Genomic DNA, 18,115 nt, shown 5'->3' with positions numbered 1-18,115 from the left:
TACCGATCTAAAAATTTAAGATATAGTTATTGAAAGTTATTTTAAACTTAAATAAAACATGTTCAAGATCTTTGTTAAAAATAATGTAAATTGTTAAAGTAATTTTGTTTTATAAATTGTTTAAGTACACAAACGAATATGAAAGATTAATTAAAACAATATTTTATTTTCTACAGCAACTGACTTTAATTTGATAACACAGTAGAACGAACGAAGAAGATGATGCTTTTTTTTGCTTTCCCGTTTCCGAAGAACAAATCGTCTCCGTTGATTATTTTTCCATCAATTCTATCTTCCCGCTAGGGCGACTTTCGCATCCTTGATGCAATTATGAATCAATAAAAACAATTTTCCAGTGTTTTCACTCTTTCTGGCTAGCCAACATTCAACGCTGCTCGTTGCTTTTCAGTCCCAAAACAACATCATACCACACAGAAAAACGAGATAAGAACATGAAAGAGAGCTTAGTTGTTTGTTGAAATTTCTAACCCCAAAAGTGAATGAAATTATCCACCTAACCGCGTTACCGCTTGGTTCGTTTGTTGCGACGCGTGTAATACAAACAAAAACAAGTGCTCGACGGCAGAACAATAAATGCTTGCCCATAAAGTGTACGACACCCATCCGGTGGGTTGGTTAGTGGCCAACGAATGAGCGTTCGCCTTCGCTCGCTTTCAAGCTTCTTGGCAGGATTACGTTCAACAGCATTTCAGCATCTAATCAAGCACTGGCACCAGTGGCCCCGATAGAACCACGCCTGGAACCAGTGATAATGGAACACACTCATCAATTAGTAAAGGTGACGAATTTCATGCTACACTTGTTTCTACTGCTACCGCTGCATACAACTGCGCCAAGCAGCGCCACCAGTGCCAGCGGCGGAAATTCTCCCATGAGCCCCAACACCATGGGGCTCGTCGGTGGTGCGTCTGGTGTGGCGGGAAAAGCTTCTACCGATTTTGTCGCCCCGATCGGTGGTGGCACGATCGCAAACAGCGGGCGCGAAAGGTCACACTTAAAAGGTAAGCCTTATGCGTAGTTCGTGCCGTTAACGACCGAGATAGGGATTAGGCGCTACGTTCGACTGCGCTAGTGCGAGCTGAGCTTACGCGGTGCTTGGGTGCTTGTGTCACTCTTGCTGGAGGGGGTGGATTTTGCAAGTCCTACGCCGTTTGGTTAAGGAACTGCCAGCTCGTACCAGGGCGTCTGTATTTTATTGCTTTGAAGCTTTCCTCAGAAGCGAATAAGATGATAGGATCGTAAAGTGGGAAAAGTTTGCTTGAAAATCTTCTTCTGCCAATTTTAATGTCTCTCAGTAGGATTCGTATGGGATAGTAAAGAAAGGAAGCCTTTGTTTGCATTAAGGATGTTTTATTTTCATTGAATTTATAGTTTTCCACTTCATCGGTAAGATACATCACTTTAGAAGTCCTTCCTTTGTATTGCGTTGCGTCTATTTTCTTTAATTATGTATTTTATTTGTTCAAGTTTTTTCTTTGCTATTAAAAACATCTTAAAACTCCAGCAATTTAACTAAAGCTCCCCTCGTCATATCACGTGACGATGTATCACTCTGGAACCAGACGATGTATCACTCGACCGGGCAAGAATAATGTATGCCTGCAGCCTCCAGCATTTCATTTATTTTATCGCACTTAATTATCTTAACCGGGTACGTATTTTACAACCAACTCCATTTCCAATCTTCCCTACCAAACGGTTGGGGTTTTCCGTTTATATCCTGCTGCTCCCGGTACAGGAGAATGTTATAATTTGTTGACTTTTAACACACGCTCGTACGCTCACCCCAAAACCCTGGACTGCCTCCTTGTTACCAATGCCAGAAGCGACCGGAAATGAGGATCGTTGGTAAAAGTTTGTCAAACACCAACGCCTCAACCACCTTCCGGACCGTCAGTCACCCAGCCCGGGGGGGAGACAAAACTTTCGTCGTCGTTTTCGCATCGGTGCGGTCACCATTGTAAAGTTTTGCCGGGCGAAAGTTCATTACACTTGTCTTTCTAACAGGTGTCACAAAAGATTACATCGTACGGGTGAAGAAAAACGGACTCAGGAAGGTTAAGCTAACGGGTTTTGTCGGGTATTTTTGTTGGGTTTTGTGTGCTCTCTTTAGCGTTTCTTAATCAAATATATGAATAATCAAATAATTAATGTACCTATTTATATTGTGAGTAAATTGTTGCCATTTTCAGACGATTGCTTGTATTAGGATGAAACTCCATTTTATAGCATTTGTTGAAAGACAGTCCTTGCCCACTGGTAAATTTCCATAAATCCCTTTACAAGGAACAAAAGATCTTTGGGATCAATGCCTTCATGCCCAATGGCACCCGTCAATACCAGATTACCTTCTCAAGCCGGCCACAATGAAAGCCACAAGCAATGCATTGATAATACTGCATAATATCTACTACCGAGCAAAGATTAATTGGTGCTGTCATGGTGTTATGTGAGAAATTAACCTGTCCCCGGTTGGCAGCGTGCTTAAGACCATCCAGGGTTCGTTTAGCTGGAACGCACAAACTATCCTCATGTGGTTGCTGAAGCTATTGTTTAAGCCTCCGAGAATAATAAAGCTGAATAACCGATACATCAAACAACATTATTGCTTCGGGTCCATTCACTGCAGTCTGTGTATCCCGGTATCATCCCCTTTCGGAACAATAATTAGCTTTCACTGCCTTGCGGCCTATTTAGCTAACCAGCAGTGTCTTTAGAGTTCTCTAGAAAAACAACAACGAGGTATTGCCATACACCATAGCACGTTCTTGTACTTATCGCTGCCCAAAAAACCCCCTCCGACGGGATGGTTATCATTCCGTTTCGATTCTGAATTGATTTCTGCGATAGAATCTAATCGAACCACTTCCCACCGAACTTCCACTGATGGGCGATTTAGAGGAGGGCAAATGATTGCTACCAGGACTATCCCGGTCCACAGCCCAATTCGGGGTCCACGATTGGAAAATAATCGATTTACCAACGGCATCACGAACCACGGCGGTCGAGTTTTGCTTTCCTTCATTTTCTTGCTCTTTGGCATCACTTATCGAAATGACCTGCCCCCGGGCAGTACCGTTGCCCTCTGTTGCTCGCAGATGGGGAGAGCATCATGTATCAGTTCGCTTACAGGGTGGGATGGGGAAGGATGCCTTTCTTCTGCGGAACATGGTGCCCATCGACAAAAAGGACCGGTGCCATTTGTCACCAGCTTCGATTAAGCTCTCGTTTCGAACGGACGGTCGTGTTTTTGCGTGCGTCTTCAGTTGCTGGTAACATCATTTGACAGATGAAACATAGCTTTTCCCGGGAAGGTCCGGAAACGATCAAAGCACGCCACGAAAATGGCAAGTAATTACGATTTCATTAGGTGTCCTTTCGATCTCCACGTTTCACTGTCGTGTATCCGTAGCCACGAACCGCCGTATCAATCATGTATCGTTGGATGAATATTTCATCCTCTATTTAGAATCTTCCACATCAATATGTATAGCTTATGTGGAAGAAGATGTCGATATTAAACGATTGTTTGAAATATTTATCAGCATTATGATGAGAATAGGTTAAAACCATTCAAATGAAGCCTGGATTAAATTTAAGATGCAATTCAAATAACAACAAATCTTCCTTTAATACGGAGTGGAACAAAGTCCCAGCTGTTTGACAAGTGTTTTCTACCTTTTTAAATCGGTACCCAGGCCAGGAGAAACCTTAACCTTTTCGACGACTTATGAATACAGCCTATTACCGAAACTTCTTCAATAATGATGTCCAACAAAGTATCTAACATGATAGGAACACGAATCAATAAAAAAGTTTGATCCTTCTGAACGAGGGAAGTTTCCGAAACCTCGAATGTTATTGACAGCTGTCCATTGTTTCGGGTCGAAAGGATACTTTGTTCATCAACTAGCCACAAGTTTAATTTTCCGACCTCTCAGCCATGACACGTTCCAAATGCTAACTTAAATGATATTTACCGCTCTCTCTCTCTCAGCAGTTCTTGCACTTCTGACAGTTCTATTTAGCAAATAATAGCATCCGAAAGTAGCTTCTTTGAGCCTCGGGAGCCTACAGCACGTTAAGCAATTGTACTTACATTTCCTATCCATATCCACGAACATGTCTACCACGTCTCGATCAGTTGAGCTAACCCACCGGGGGAAGCAAAACCCCATTACCAGGCAATAGTAATGCTGTTAGTAGCGATGCAATTCAATAAAACCTTCCATCCGGCATTTCAGCCACACACCCAGTCACCAGCGGGCGCTATCAAATTTCCGCTTCCTGTACGCCATTTCGCCGGAACCACTGCCGGGAAAGCTTTCGCACGCCTTTACAATTTCCCGTGGCTGCTAGCCCGCTCCAAGTCCAATATCCTGCCCGTGGCGCCTTATTGCCGTAATCGTTTCATGTTCTGTCGCGTTTGTGCACCCGATGTTGCCCGGTGCTGGGTGATCGTGCTAGCTGTTTCAACAGTACGATGACGTTGGGTGCCATGGTGAGTGTAAAATGGTTAATCGGTTCAGGTGACCCGTGCCGTACGTGCGCACCAATCAACCTGGCATGGAATGGGCCACGTGTGGATGCTTTTATTATAAGCCCTTTTATGATCTTTGCCCCTGTTTCAGCTGTAATGTTCGATTGCACGTTAGAATGATAATTTTGTTGTGGTTCTCCGGAAAACAATTATTTTTAATGCGCTCTTGCTGTTTTGTTCGAATAAAACATAATCCTTTTTAAAAAAATATAATTCCATCAAAAGTTATTTACTTCGAAACCAATGCGAGCGACCACGTAAGCCGTGCTCAGGAAAAAAACTTTCACATTATCAGGTGAACGTTTCGACGTGCAATCGATCAACTGTGAAAGCAAGCATGCCAACGTACCAACAACAAACTGTACAGCAGTCAAACACGAACCCAACGAAGTTTCTTTCCATCATTTCTTTCTACTTTTCTGCTCGCCAGCAAACATTGACATTATGAATATTTGATGCTGCAAAGTGCTTTTCGTTAGACGCTACACGCTGCAGCAGCGGGCAAGGCAACAGGCAATAGCTTTAAACTTGTGCCAGCAAATGTAATGTGAGTAGACGTATGTGGTGTGTTTTGTAAAGTGATTACCTTAAGACACATTTCGATGTATTTCTGTTGCAGCTTTCAGCGGGCATTACATATTTCTCGTGACTTATTAACTTTTTTTTTCTTATATGCCGCAACGCAACAGCAATAGTTGAAGGAAGGCATCGAAACTCTAATACTACTTCTTCTGCATACTTAAGCATTTGTGCTCGTGTGCAAAGATTCGCAGGATCATTAATACGTGCTTGAAAATAATTGCTCTTTATAGCATGTGCAACGTTCTATCTTCTCCGTTAGACAACATTCATCCGGAGAAACGTAACGAAGGTCGGTAAGGCCGGCATGCACTTCCGTCGTAGTGCTTAACCTTTTCGTAAGAGCACCATTTCATTAATGAGGCACATACACGGCACACCAATGCACCGAGAAGTGCATGCTGGTGGAATGCAAGGATCGTACACGTTGGGCGATGAAGCTCGGGGTGATTATTTCGCACACGTATTGAGCATGGGAACGGATGGCACACATTCCGTATGCAACCAAATATTATAATTACGTTGTTCTGTCAAATGGTAACATTTAATAAGATAAAGACGGGTTTCCTCATTTTCCATACTCCAATACGTCGAAGGAAGGTCTCATTTTCTTTCCACCACCATAATTATCACTCCATGTATGTTTGGTTTCGTTTCGACGATTTTATTCCTTTTTTTTTGTTGTTTTATTCATTTCGCTCTCATAACTTATACAGCCTTGACTTTACGAATAAAAGAAAAATATTTTACACATAATGGTAAATGAAAAGAAAAATATAGTGTTTGTTTTGGTTTGTTGTTGTTGTGTGTGGGTGTAGGTGTATATTTTGTGTGTGTGTTTTTTAGGAAGTTCCTTGCCACAGGTTACACGGTTGTTTCGCGCAGTTACCCAGGCTTCTTCCTGCCGGTCGAATGGATCTCTAGTTTCGCTAAATTAAGCCCCTGTTCCCGTTCAGGCTCGTTTGATCGGTTACACAACTTGTATGTCTTTATCAGTTATCTCTGTTTTGGAGTATTACGAACATCTTGCGTTGGCTGCTCACTACCAAGCTCCTTCCGCTCATATCCATCTGGTGATCGCAACCCAATTCAGCCATTTCCAATCAGTCGGTCGGAGTTTTCCGCGCAATGTTTCCATCCTACATCCCTCGAAGGCAGGTTTTGTTGTCGCAATAGTTTCCAAAGCTCGATCGGGATCGTTCTATCGATCGATGTAACAATTACCGTCGTTTCATGCTGCTGTTCGAAAATAGTTAGTCCGTGCATTTGTTGTGTCGTTTTAAACCAAATATGCATGCTGCTGTTCAACAGTGATGGTCGAGTTCGTTTGGAAGTAAGTGTGCGTTGCCGTTCGTCCGTCCCTGTGCGTACACGTGCGTGTATGTGTGTACGAGCGTATGTATGTGTGTGCGTATGTATGTATTTTCTTTTCTCCCGTCCAAGTACTGCAACTTTCTCGAGGAACATAAATAGAAACTCGCTGTCGCCGGTGTCGTCGCCGCTGCTGTTATCGTGGCGTTTGGCTGCTGATCTTGGTTGATGGTTCCGGTCGGCCGGGAAATGGTTCATGTTTTGCGTCATATTCGGACACGGGAACAGGCTGGGGCCGTCTCTCCGAGAAGGAGAAAACAAAAACCCCTCGCTGCTCACTAATTATCATCCTAGCGACTTCGTTCCGTTGGTCTGTGTGTACCGGTGTGCCTGTCTGTAGTTTTGACTGGTGATGTGTCTTTTTCTGTCATTCGAAGGTTAAAATCTATATCATTACAGTGGTAGATGTTTGTTTTTTTTTGTTTCTTGGTGTTGTAGTTGTTCAAGAACTTAGGGACACATTAAGACAAAAAGATATTACTGCTACACGCGATGTTTAGCGCTGCTCCGTCGTGAAGGCCATAACCAAAGCATGGGGTAAAGAAGCAAAAGGAAAAGAAGAGGAAACAGAAATTAATTGATGCTATTATCGCTCGAAAGTTTGTTGAATGAACTTGACAGCAGCTAGGTGGTGGATCGGGCCTTTCTGTGTGGGTAAAAAGAATAGGTCCTCCTATACATAATATCGTGTTTCATTAGGATCGTTCTAACGTCTCCAATGGTCCATCGTGAGAATACTCGCATATTGTCCGAAATTGATCTTGGCTTGCAGAGGAAAACTTTGCTGACGATCATTAATCACAATTTTGAATGACAGCTCGAATGAGGCCACGTGCGTGTAGTCTCCCTTCGCCAAGATGAGAAATTTTATAGAATTATTGCAAATCTTTAGCTAAACGCCCCCGGCTGCTTAACTACCGAATGCCGAATTTGATTCTATGCTGGTTTCTGATAAAAATAAACTCCCACTCGTACTTTTTTTAAACTTATTTTTATCACCTTGAACGCATTCCTTCGAAACACCGCTGTCTCGTTAACCATGCCCGAGCGGATAACTTCCCCCAGTGTATCATACAAGTGGACCGTACAGTACAGCAACTGGTCTATTTTTATGACGATCGCCTTCTGATCCTCATCTCGCGACTATGACGCGAATGTGACCCCAAATGATAACGGACCAAGCAAATAGGCCACCAAATGGCTGCTGCTGCTGCTGCTGCCCCGTGCAAAACACTTACGGTAAAGTCGCGCGCGTTGATCTTTCTCGGCGTAACGCCATAGGTGTCCTTGCTGACCGGGTTGTAGTGGTAGCCGGGCGACTTGACTCTTTCGCAGGCGAATTTCGAGTCACTGTAGATGCTCTGCGATTCGAAGGTCGAGCTGTAGCTGCGCTTCTCCTTGGCCATGATGTCTTGGGATCCTGTATGGATGGGATGTATGTTCGAACGCAACGAAATTTAGTCAAAAATGAGATCTTTACCTTGGATTGGGCTGTTATGCTCTTTGCTTACCCTTCAGCGACTTAAGGTAGGTGTTGAAGAAGCGAGCCTTCTTGCTGATGGGCTCGTAGCTTCCGATCATTTCCAGATGCGACTTGAACATTTTCGGTTGATTTTGTTTTGGTTACGGGTGGTACTGGGGAAATGTTAAACGAATAAATCAGTCATCAGTGTGACGAAGGTTAAAAGGAAAATCAATTCTTCGCTCGTTTCCGTTTCGACATTGTTATGTTTGTTTTCCAGCATCCTGCGCCATTTTTCGTTGGTTGGAATTCCACAAAAAGGGTTGCTAATTGGATCCGAAACACCCTCAGTAATTTCATCATTTACATATGATCTATGTGCCCAATACCACCCGCCCATAAAGGTTCTCGAACAATGCTGACAAAAGGTGCTGTAAACCATCCCAGCCCTTATTTCGTACACACCGTGCCAAGTGTAACATTTCCAGAGCGGTAAAATAATTCAGAAACGCTCGTGTAAATTTGGTGAAATAAATTACAATGCTCGGTGACTCGGTTCCCAACCGGGTCCGGCCGTCCAGTCATCGGCGGTAAACATTGGTGGATTGTAATTGTAGCTTTTTAATGCCACATATTTTCGTCCAAATGTTTACCATTTTGTAAACTTTCTCACCCTTCCTCATCTATACAGGCCCCTGCTCCAAACGGGTGCGATAATTATGCCACAAAGAGCTCACTTTCCCTAGAAGCCCTTTACAAAATCCGTTGAACCGTAGCCCATTTTCTCTTGAAAGCTGCGAGTACTGGGGCAGGCCGGGGCACGATGTTTGGAGCAAAGTTTGGCAAACGGATGGAACGATTTACCAGAAAAAGGAACCCCACAAACGAACAACTATGATACATGAACATATGCCGCTACCGGAATCGCTATCGTTCGTTTGCAATATTTGCAACCGTAGCATTGGTACTTCCCATAAATTAGCGCTTTTATTTTGTTTTCGGAGAAAATTTTTCACCTACACCCGGAATGGGTGGGCTCTCCTTTGGGGAGTAATTGATCCCGGCGCCTCTTACCACGCACTTTGGCCCGATCGACCTTTGCCGGTGGGTGGAATGTTAGCCACAACAGACAGAGAGAGAGAAAAAAGACGGAATGTACCCGGTAACTCGAAGAATGTACCGATGTCGGGACCTTTTTGGCGCACGCACAGCAAGTTGTGCGATGCCGGGCGCGCCATTTGATCTGGCTGCGCACAGAAAAATAAAACGCATCGGGGCAGCATCGTGCTGCAACTGGCGTTACAGGGGCAAAAAGTAACATTTTTCGCATTGCACAATCCCGTCCTTACAAATGGCCTCAACTCTCCCTTCTGCAGAGATGGTCTTGTCGGCCAATTATTGTCGCGCGGTGGCTTCCCCATTGGTTGACGATTTGTTTAGTGGATGAGCGAGAGGATGCGACAAGTGGCTGGGAGGAGGAAAACTATTTTTAAAAATATGCTACCGTACGCCGTGGTGTGCTTGACCGCCTGTATGCTCGTAAATGTGAGAGCCGTTTTCACTATCGGGCAGTTTTTTTCTTCCACCCCGAGTGTGAGTAAGGGTGATGAATCACTTGCAGAAACCCATCCCCATCATGCTGGGTACCTTTACGCTTGTAGGGCTTCAACCGGGATGGCAGCATCGTTTACTCCTTCCTAAAAACTTGAAGCACAAAATAAATGCAATAAAAGCTAGACCGCTAGACTGGTTTAGTTTACAGTTGACAAAAAAAAACGAGAAAACGTTTAAAAAATCGTCTTCTTCCGGCCTGCAGTTTCATTTGACTTTATGTCACCCGGCAAGCGGGCTCTCGAAAGCAGCACCAGCAGCAAAATGGCGTGAAAATTGAACAGAAAACCGTTATTACATTTTCAAATGAGCTTTCGCTCTTCTTCAAACGGTCCACCAGGCTACGAGGAAGGACCACAGTCAGCCACCAGCTGGTTGAAAGATTGGCAAATTCGCGTAAACGACTTTTACCCACCCTAGGCTACAAAACGTCTGGGTGAGGAATCTCCGCTCTCTGTCTTGCCTCGTCTTTCCTTGCTATCGCTCTTTCGCCCCAATACACTCTGGCCCAGTGTATGAAGTGTACAAATAACGAGCAGCGGGCAAAAATAAACATATTCTGCTCTCCCTTCACAGACAGTCCGCTCACACAAGGACTCGTATCCGTCCTTTGGTCACAGAACCGTGGCCGTCAGGGAATTGCAAACGCAGCCATATGCAATGCCACACTGACTCGCACACATCTTGTCCACCTTTGCATGCGCTCAGCGGCGGGACCAGCAGGCAATCGAATCGATGATAGCTCACAGGGAACACCGCCGGTGAAACCATTTTGGCCGGAACGATGCGAAGGAATTATTTTTATGCCACCTTTTGAATGTGTGCCGCTGAATTTCAAGTGTCATTCGGGCTGGGGAAGGACAACAAAACCGAGAAGTGGCCGAGGGAAGGACAAAAAATGTGCTGAACATGAACCAGACATAAAACCGCGCCGCGCGATACTGGGACCGACCGAGCAACCGACTTGCAGCACAGCGAAGCGAGCAGATACAAGTGGTTGTGCTCGGCTTAAATGTGCTACCGATCTCATAAATCGTCGTCTCTGGTGCCTTCTCTGGTGCCGGATTCTGGTACCAGCTCGTGCGTACTGAAGTACGGGTGGATATTATTCGCGAGCGGTAAGTCAAGATCGGAAGATAATCCTTCTCCCACGGTTTCCAATGTTTCCCCCACGATCGTGCGCAACTACGCTAAACGTCGGTACTCTCTTTTGCAGCAGAAGGCTTTCCGGGCGACGGGTGGTGATGGTGGGATGGATGGTCAGGATATGGCACTTTACGCAAGAGCGTGAAGCGCAAATACAGCCAAACGCACCCCGGTGCGAGACAGGGTAATTATTTTTAGCACCATCCTAATGGCTCAAATCCGCGTCTGGCAGCACAATTTCTGGTGAAGATATGCTCGTAAGAACAGTTGCTTATTTTCTTCTGCAGCTACGAGCATTTGACTCGCTTTTCGCCCAAACGTATTGCTAATCGATAAGTATCATCTTCAGCTTTAATCACCATCGTGCGTTGGATGTAATGTGGATCGTAGCGGAGGGTTTATGTCATAATCACAACTTCAACTCTAAGCAGTTTTATTCAAAAATCAATCAGTTGCAAATATTTCGCTGCAGGGCTATTAAACATTTCCTGGGGGAATGTTCAGCAGCGCATTGTAGGACATATACAAAGAAGTGCTCAATGTGCTGATGCTCACGTTTTCCAAGCATTCAGTATATCACAAAACAACGTTTTTCAAAACACGGATCCAGTAAAAAAGAGCTGATACATATTTGAAATCATCACGAGCCTTTTGTCAACAAACGGCTATACCATGCCACTTTCTGCATGTTTTTTTTACACTGAATAACTGAAACATTTTACTTCTGTTGCTTGAGTTTTCCTCCAAATGTCAACACAAGCTCATCAGTCAGTCAGCCAGTCAGTCACTAAAAGCGGTATGACAGAATCGGATTAATACACGTCGGCCCTTTTCGGCTTTCAGTGCCGAGAAACAAAAAAGAAGGGTTGCACAGCACATTCACTTCATATCGCATTCTTTTTCTGCCTACCACAACAAAATAAACCATATCACTGCTGGTTGAATTATTCATCACCACCTGTTTGTCCCGTACGAGGACGGAATAGAAGTCCCTTATCACAATCCTTTTCCACCACACTTTCAAAGCAACAGATGGTCACAAAACTCCACTCAGCGTACAACAACACACCAAACCAAACCCTGCTCCTTTCGCTGGAAAAGCTGGAGGCGAACGATGCAGCGGAAAACGTGGAAACGGATCTGCGATGATCAACAGAAGAGACAGTTCAATACTCAGGCTTACAGGTTGCAATACTCAGTAGCAGCTGCGATGGATAGCCAACTGTTCGTGGTGCGAGATAACTCAAGACTGATTAGACTGATACTGGTGAGGGTTTAATAACCAGCGCTCTGGTAGGCAACCCTAAGCCAAGGGAGGTGAAAACGAAGACGGCAGAGTTTGTGGTAGTCTTTGCTTTCCTTCTCTACCCACCAGAGATCATGGCGCCGCTCTTTGTGTACTGTAATGAGATGTTCCCGCTCTTACCAACGCTTCAAGTACACCCAAAACCGAAACAATGATCACCCGTCAGAACCGACCCGAAGATCGTGGTGCCTGCAAAACCCGAACCCCTTGACAAGAAAGATCCGAACTCGAACCGAAACCACATTTTGGCTACTTTTCGCGTGTGTTTCGCCGCAGTGATGGCGCAGTTACACTGCCGGCTACGCGCGAACGTCATCGTCGATCGTTCGACAGGACGCAGGATTAGCGTGCAGTAATGGATGGTTTAGCGGTCGCGGAAACCCCCAATGGAATGCTAACACTCCACCAAACGCTCCTGCACGGTCGTTCGAGGGAAGACGACATTGAAACGAGCGGGAATCAAAATCGAATGCACATTTAAAAATATCGCACGTGGCTTCGTCGATCGAGACGACGACGATGATCCTCTGGGAAATGACTGAGCTCCCTCAACACGTTGCCCGGTGTTGACTCGTCCCTCCAAAGTGTTTGTTTTGATCGATCGATTGACCATGATCCAATGTGAAGTTCAAAGTACTTCTAGAACCGTCCTATTAGTCCTCGCCCTTGACGTGTACCCGGTCCCTTCTTTGTTCCTACGATAGGATGTTGCTGAAACGAAAGCGTAGTTCGATACACATTATGACACATCGATGCTGCATATCATTAAAACCCAAACTTACTTAGGTGAATGATTTTCTATTTATGGCTCACGGTCGAGTTGTATGGATCGGTGACGCAAAAGCGATCACTACCATTCTACGACGGTAGACACGGTCGAACCATTATCTCTTTGGTGGGATTTGTACGGACGCTATAAATAGGGCTTTTGTTTATTTCTTTGTCATCCGTCATCCATAACTTCTACCGTGAGCACGTTCTGCAAGAGGTTTTGTCGTTTTTTTTCCTTTTCTCAAATGTGTTCTTTTCCCACCTTATCTTGTTTTTGTAACAGCGATAACAATGAGGGTCGATTAGTTCACACCGCAAAACAGAAACACCGGATACACCGGAACAAAGGGGAGTGGAAAAGCGCTAGAAGTAAACCAAACGATCACTTATTTTTAGCAAAACATTCCCATCTATCCTTTCCCGTCTCGCGTGTGTTACATGATCGTACCCATGACTTCGGTTCGGCACTACTTCGAAACATTGTACCGAAAACATCGCACAAACATTTGCTCTTTATCGTTTCAGTTCAATTTTAATCCGATGATTATCCTAGCACTAAATAGGTTACCTTGTAGAGGAAGCTTTTGTCGTTGCCGTGGCCCAGAAAATGGGTGGATACGGTCCTTGAGCGAATCCTTCACGTACAATTTATGGTACCACGGTTACGAAAACCCCACGCACCAAACATCTTACGGCTCTAAAATTGTGATACCGAGCGCCATTTTTGAATCCGGGTTAATTTAGCGGGTTTTCTACAGCCATGGAGGCGCCTGGTGCCTGATGCGTGACAGCAGTACTATCTTCTAAGGAAATCAATTTTCATTGGGCAACGAAACCCTTTCTAACACACTGCTTGCAGAGGAGGAATCATTTACTGTACCAAACAATACAATTAGCAAACCTTTCGCTCACATCCGAAAAATCGGTGTCGGGACAAGGATTGTGGACCATTAATTGTTTGAATCCCTTTCTTCTTTCTGCTTTGTGTTTCCGTTGCAGGCGCTGGAGGCTGTAACCGAGTGGTGTTTAGCTCGAACCGCATCCGGAACGGCAGCATCGCACCGTCCCATTCGAAACATTCCGGTCTGTTCCCATCGAGCCTGTGCCAGCTGTACGAGTTCATTGGCGATGGTGCGGAACGTGTTCAGGTAAGCCGCAAGTCCCTTGACAATCCTTTTTCAACCACCATAGTGAGTGCGTGTGTGTGTAAGATTGTGTTTTTTGTGCCCCATTTGTCTCTCTAATCTCAGATCGTTTTTCTTCTAACAGATCATCTTTTCCGAGTTTCGTCTTCCGTCCCAGCTAGGCCCAACCGAATGCGGTGACACGGATATCCTAATGGTAATTAATTTTCACTTACGTTCTTCCTTCTGCTCAACCTTCGAACATCTCCGACTGACACAGACGACTGTCTACCGCGATCGACATCAGGCTTTTCCGGAAGGCTCAGTCAATTTCATTAAATTTCATAAGGCGTGACACATCGGTTTGGGAAATTGGGAAAACGTGCAGTTGATTCGGTTGAGGTTGTATGAAAAAAAAAGAGCTGTAAGCAGGAAAACCCACTGTCTGTTACGGTTTCGATGATAAACTTCCCGCTCGTTGGCATCATACACTAACGCACCCAATCGGCCTGGCGGAAGATAAACGTGCCGGCGCGACGGGTAACAAGTTCGCTTAGCGCTGCCGAGTGATTTTAACATCCATTATTTACGGCCCACTTGCACATAATGTGTGGCGGTGGGAAAAGTTTACTGTATAATTCATTTGCTTTCCAGCGGCACAGTCGGTTCACCTGAACCTTGTGTGTTACTTGTTTTATGCATCGATGTTGACGCGGGTGATTATTTAGAAAAAGTTATTTGTATTCTTGTCGCCACTGCTTTCAAACAAATGTAATCAAGTACATGGGTGCGTGTAAGGAAATTCACTTGAATATTAAGTGAACCGAATTGCCTCGCGAGTTTTTCTGTTACCAGTTTGATGAAAACTATTAAAATAGAAGATAAAAAAGGTAAATAAATTATCTTTTACACTCAAGAAAACTGGGTTTACACTTTCTTGACATTGAAATAACATGCCATACCAAGCCTACACGCCATTAAATTAAAATAAAGTGATTCTTTCTCTTGTAATGTCCTGTACTGATTCAATCAATTAAATCTGTTACAAAATGCCATTAATTATGCAAAGAAACCCCCTTGAATCAATGAGAAAATCGAAGCGAAAAACAATGTTTAATGTAAATTATCTCACCGACACGATTCGTTTGACAAAATTAAATCAGTATGTAATTTTTCATTGCATTTGAAGTGACTCCCTAGCATAAGTGGAGCTATTTGTGACGTTTCAACATGAAGAATGTACATATGAGCAAAAATAAATTTAAAAAAAAACAAAAATAGAAGAAGAAAAACTCAATTTCAACCAGATGGAAACGTTACAATCAACATCATTCATGATCCTTTACTGCCGAGCTCGATCCGTACATTCCTGTATGAATTTTAATTTACCCATTTACCATTCCCATTCAATTTACCGTGTCCCACGCTTTTGCGGCCAGAATTGACATTCCCAGCCACTGGCTGTAAGCAATATTGCCCCGAAAAAACAAATTGGATCAATTTTTATTTTCCAACCCATTCCGCCCATCCACACGTCCCCTCCAATCCACAGCCCCGTTTGATAAAACGATGTCAATCTATTTTTCAGGTTTACTACATCGTTAACGAGCGCGAGGAGCTCGTGGAAACACTTTGCGGTGACACACTGCCTAAGCCGATACTTTCCGATGGACCGCGGTTACTGCTGGAGCTTCGCAGCAGCTACAACAACACGGAAAACAAGGGATTTACGGGAGACTTTTTCTTCCTAACCAGTGCGTAACTCCGACGAACATCCAGCGGAAACATGATTAATGACAGGACTTGCACAGAAAAAAAAATCAATATCCATTCGCATTTGTTTTTATACCTTTTTCTTATCAATCTTTAAAAAAAATGGTTACAGATTTTGGCATTACCACCGGATATCAGCCAAACCAGTCGGAATGCACCTTTCACTACTTCCGAAACGTTACCAACAATGGATGGATCCAGTCACCGAACTTCCCCGGAGCTTATCCAAGGTTAGCATAGCGCGCTGTTTATGGTTTGTTGAGCATTTCCGTTTTGCAGCGGGGGTATCTATTTTCGAACCCGATCGCTAAGTGATGAGCTATGCGTGGTAAATACGCTGTCATCCATGTCGTACTTGTTTGCTAGAGTTGGTGGCACCTGTCAACCGTACCAAATTCCATCATCGTGCTTGTCTAGCGTGCCGTCATGGGTTAACCTTATTCGGGTGTGGAATTGAACGGATGCGTAATTTTTTGGTACCATTACAAATGCGTATTTAGTGATGACTTTGTATGATAAAAATAATTCTCTCCGGGATGCTGCATAGATTTTAGGAAAACATTCTAAACAGTCTATTCTATCTCTTCGTTACACTCTCATCCTTCTATTTGCACCGCAAGAAACATCATCTGTAACTATTTCTTTCACGGTGGACCCAATGATTTCGTTCACGTGCGTTTCACATACTTCGACATCGAAGGAATACGACCGTAAGTTTCACTATTTGCATGTTCATTGTTACGTGTACGCTGCTGTACATGCGACCGCAAAAGAAAGGAAAACCTCGTACAGCAGTGGCATCCTCCCGAAGCGTGTCGTTCACCCTGATTCCTTTGCCCCTGCGGTACGCTTTCTCTTTCAGCTGCGACGAGGACACAGCCAGCGATTACGTGGAGTTTTCTAATTTTGTCACGCGCGATCGCAAGTACGATATGTACTGTGGTAAATGGCGGGAGCTTGTGGTTCGTTCGGATGGCCGTTTCTTTCGCATTACGATGGCATCGAACGATCGTCTGGATGGGACCGGCTTTCGGGCAACTTACACATTCGAAACGGTGCAGATCGAGACGACGGAGCGGACCGAGGTAGCATCAATTGGCAAGGTCACGACGACCAGTGCCGCCAGCAGGTTGCATGGTTTGTACTCTTGCCTAGCGTACACTTTATCATTTTGTATAGTAATGTAATAAAACTGTAGCAAAATATAAGTTAAATCTCACAAATCACGAATGCTGTATGGATTGGTTATAATTTTCAATCAACAAAATGAACATGTGAGCATGATTTATTGGTACGTTGCTTACCAAATATTTCATTTATATGTAAACTCCGCTGCGCTAAATGAATCAGCCACTGTTTTAAGCCGTGTTCGATAATTGCATACCTTTAGGCGAAGTTGTAATTTCACGTACGGATATTGCGATGTAAGCATGCATGAGTATAGCATGCTATTGCATACCTTCCGTTCCGTTAAAAGTTCCGTTTTAAATTCAGCGTCGCAGTTTGAATTTTATGCTAAACAGTTCAATTTAAATTCCTGAGCAAATTTACCTTACTGTTTCTTAAAACCATATTCACTTGTTTTTGCTATAACAAAAAAAAAATTTGAACGAATAATATTTAAGGAACCTTAAAAAATTGTATCAAAATCATTCTAAAACCACATCAATACAAAACATGCTTGATCGTTGGTGGCAATAAAATCAATGTCCTTATACATTAAAACCCTCTACCATACCGTCCAAATAAACATATTTATTCTTTTCCGTGCCTTTTCCCCAGCACATCCAACACAAAAATACGTGAGTCACATAACCTAAATCTTCCTTCTTTTTTTTTCCTCTCAGGCTCCCTGTGCCATCGCATTGCAGGCTCTCGGTGCCCGGTTACAGGAATGTTTGCTTCCACCTTCTTGGTCAACATTGCCATCATCATTTGTTTTATTGGTTTGGAGTTTCATAAAATTTCATCAAGACTGATTGTTTAAGCATTTCGGCAAATAACTGTAAAAAAATTAAGACAACAACTTTAATGGTTGAAACTGTGAAAATGCTTCCGTTATCAGATTACGTTAGATAATGAGATGCAAGACATGTAAATCCGATCAAACAAAAGCAGTACAAGTAATTCACTAGGAAGATTTGGGCATCTCAAACGGTACTCTTTGCGAGCATTTTAATAATTTTTACTAAAGATTGAAATTTAGGAAGGGAAATCAATTGAATGTAAATAAATGCTTTTATAAAGAGTGAAAGGAGAATTTCGGTGACCGTTAGCAGGGTAAATTGGAATGTTTCACCTGAATGTGAATACTTGCAGGTAAATGCAAAAGTGGGAGTAATGTAAAGTATTTTAACATAAAAAAAGGAAAACATTTGCATGGTGCAAAATAAAGATTGTAAATTTTATTG

The 18,115-nt window shown here is 43.6% G+C and overlaps 3 protein-coding genes across 3 annotated transcripts in view; 2 read left to right on the top strand and 1 right to left on the bottom strand.

Moving 5' to 3' along the window:
- Nucleotides 1-18,115, top strand: part of LOC126559236 (uncharacterized protein C14orf119) — a 261,691-nt gene that overhangs the window by 68,442 nt on the left and 175,134 nt on the right. The window lies entirely within an intron of this gene.
- On the top strand, nucleotides 773-17,132 carry LOC126565619 (suppressor of lurcher protein 1). Its single transcript, XM_050222817.1, has 8 exons — nucleotides 773-1,022; nucleotides 13,807-13,955; nucleotides 14,077-14,148; nucleotides 15,520-15,685; nucleotides 15,817-15,934; nucleotides 16,325-16,414; nucleotides 16,567-16,841; nucleotides 17,095-17,132. The coding sequence occupies exons 1-8, from the start codon at nucleotides 773-775 to the stop codon at nucleotides 17,130-17,132; spliced, it is 1,158 nt and encodes a 385-aa protein (XP_050078774.1).
- The window catches only part of LOC126559532 (uncharacterized), a 205,016-nt gene continuing 193,835 nt past the window's right edge, over nucleotides 6,935-18,115 (bottom strand). The window contains exons 2-5 of the mRNA XM_050215700.1: nucleotides 11,914-11,941; nucleotides 8,023-8,146; nucleotides 7,750-7,931; nucleotides 6,935-7,016 (exon numbers count right to left, since the gene is read on the bottom strand). Of these exons, the coding sequence (XP_050071657.1) occupies nucleotides 7,008-7,016; nucleotides 7,750-7,931; nucleotides 8,023-8,113 (282 nt within the window). The 5' untranslated portion in view covers nucleotides 8,114-8,146; nucleotides 11,914-11,941 and the 3' untranslated portion in view covers nucleotides 6,935-7,007. The remainder of the gene's footprint in view (nucleotides 7,017-7,749; nucleotides 7,932-8,022; nucleotides 8,147-11,913; nucleotides 11,942-18,115) is intronic.

Source organism: Anopheles maculipalpis, chromosome 2RL (assembly GCF_943734695.1).
Source record: "Anopheles maculipalpis chromosome 2RL, idAnoMacuDA_375_x, whole genome shotgun sequence".
Classification (NCBI taxonomy): domain Eukaryota; kingdom Metazoa; phylum Arthropoda; class Insecta; order Diptera; family Culicidae; genus Anopheles; species Anopheles maculipalpis.
This window is presented reverse-complemented; position numbering and strand designations above follow the sequence as displayed.